At 63.2% G+C, this 1,318-nt stretch overlaps 1 protein-coding gene across 1 annotated transcript; it reads right to left on the bottom strand.

Annotated features, from left to right (window-relative positions):
* Positions 1–231: 231 nt before the first annotated feature.
* On the bottom strand, positions 232–1,218 carry EMH_0036730 (uncharacterized protein; the record flags this gene model as incomplete). The annotated part of the gene is made up of 1 exon (XM_013495117.1): positions 232–1,218. One exon carries the CDS (start codon positions 1,216–1,218, stop codon positions 232–234), a length of 987 nt encoding a protein of 328 aa, XP_013350571.1.
* Between the last annotated feature and the right edge of the window lie 100 nt (positions 1,219–1,318).

The raw sequence follows: 1,318 nt of genomic DNA, 5'->3' as shown, positions 1-1,318 counted from the left end.
GGGCCCCCCCCCCCCGGGGGCCCCCCCGCCGGGCCCCCCCCCCCCGGGGGCCCCCCCTTCCGCTGCGTGATTCCGTCCTGTATCAAATAACAAATCTCCCAGCTCGTCAGCAGCAGCTCCTCCTCCTGCAGCAACCACCAACAGCAGCAGCAGCACAAGTAGTGGCGATATGGCACCACACAGCAGCAGCAGCAGAGCAGCCAGCAGCAGCAGAGCAGCAGCAGTGCGTCATCACCCAGCAGCAGCAGCAGCAGCAGCAGCAGCGAGAGCGAAACACCGCAGAGCTGTGTATCGCGTACCTCCAGTTTCGTGCGCGAGCGCAGCTTCAACAGATGGAGAGGAGGGGGCCCCCATTGTCTTTGGGGGCCCCCCGATCGTCCTGGGGGCCCCCCCCATCTTCTTGAGGGGGCCCCCACCCCCCTTTAGCGGGGCCTCCTGCAGCATGAGGGTCAGCTCCTCTGTCGTGCAGGGCCGCTGCAGCTTTGCTGCTGCAGCAGCCTCCAGCAGTTTGAGAGGATCTTGCTGCTGCAGCTGCTCTTGCTGGTGTTGTTTCTGCTTCTGTTTCTGCTGCTGCTGCTGCTGCTGCTGTTGCTGCTGCTGCTGCTGCTGCTTCGTCTCCTCAGCAACCGGGTGTTTGTGTCCGAGTTGCTGCAGCAAATCAAGAGGAAGCAGCGCAGCTCTCTGCATCTTTTGCTGCTTCTGCTGCTTCTGCTGCTGCGGCTCCAGCAGCTCATCTTTTATTCTTTCTTCACATCCCCCCCGCGTCTCGCTTGTTGTTGGCGTCACTGGGGGTACAGGTGCCAGCACTGCCCAGGGGCCCCCCGCCCTTGTGGTTGCTTTGGGGCCCCAGGGGCCCCAGGGGCCCCCCCCCGGCCACCCATCTCGCGATGAGGGGCCCCCCTGGGGGACCCCCATGCTAAGCAGAGACTGCAGGATGTCAGTATTCAAGCCCAAGTCAATCAGCCCCCCGCTGCTCCCCTTGGCGCCGTTGCGCGCCAGAGGCGAGGCCTGTTTGCTGCTGCTGCTGCTGCTGCTGCTGCTGCTGCTGCTGTTGCTATTGTTATTACTACTGCTATTGCTGCTGTTGTTGCTGCTGCTAGTACCACTGCTATTGCTGCTGCTGCTACTGCTGCTACTGCTGCTGCTGCTGCTCGAAGCACCAGCAGCAGCAGCAGCAGCAGAAGCAGCAGCAGCAGCAGCAGCAGGGCAACTCATCATCTCTCTAGGCAAGCTCGTCAACGGCTTTGGCCGCTTCTGCGACAAGAGGGTCTTTGCCACGTCCTCCGCCTGGCTGGATGAGGGGCCCCCATGGGGGCCC

This window comes from Eimeria mitis, genomic scaffold (genome assembly GCF_000499745.2).
Source record: "Eimeria mitis Houghton genomic scaffold, Emh_scaff1426, whole genome shotgun sequence".
NCBI lineage: Eukaryota > Apicomplexa > Conoidasida > Eucoccidiorida > Eimeriidae > Eimeria > Eimeria mitis.
This window is presented reverse-complemented; position numbering and strand designations above follow the sequence as displayed.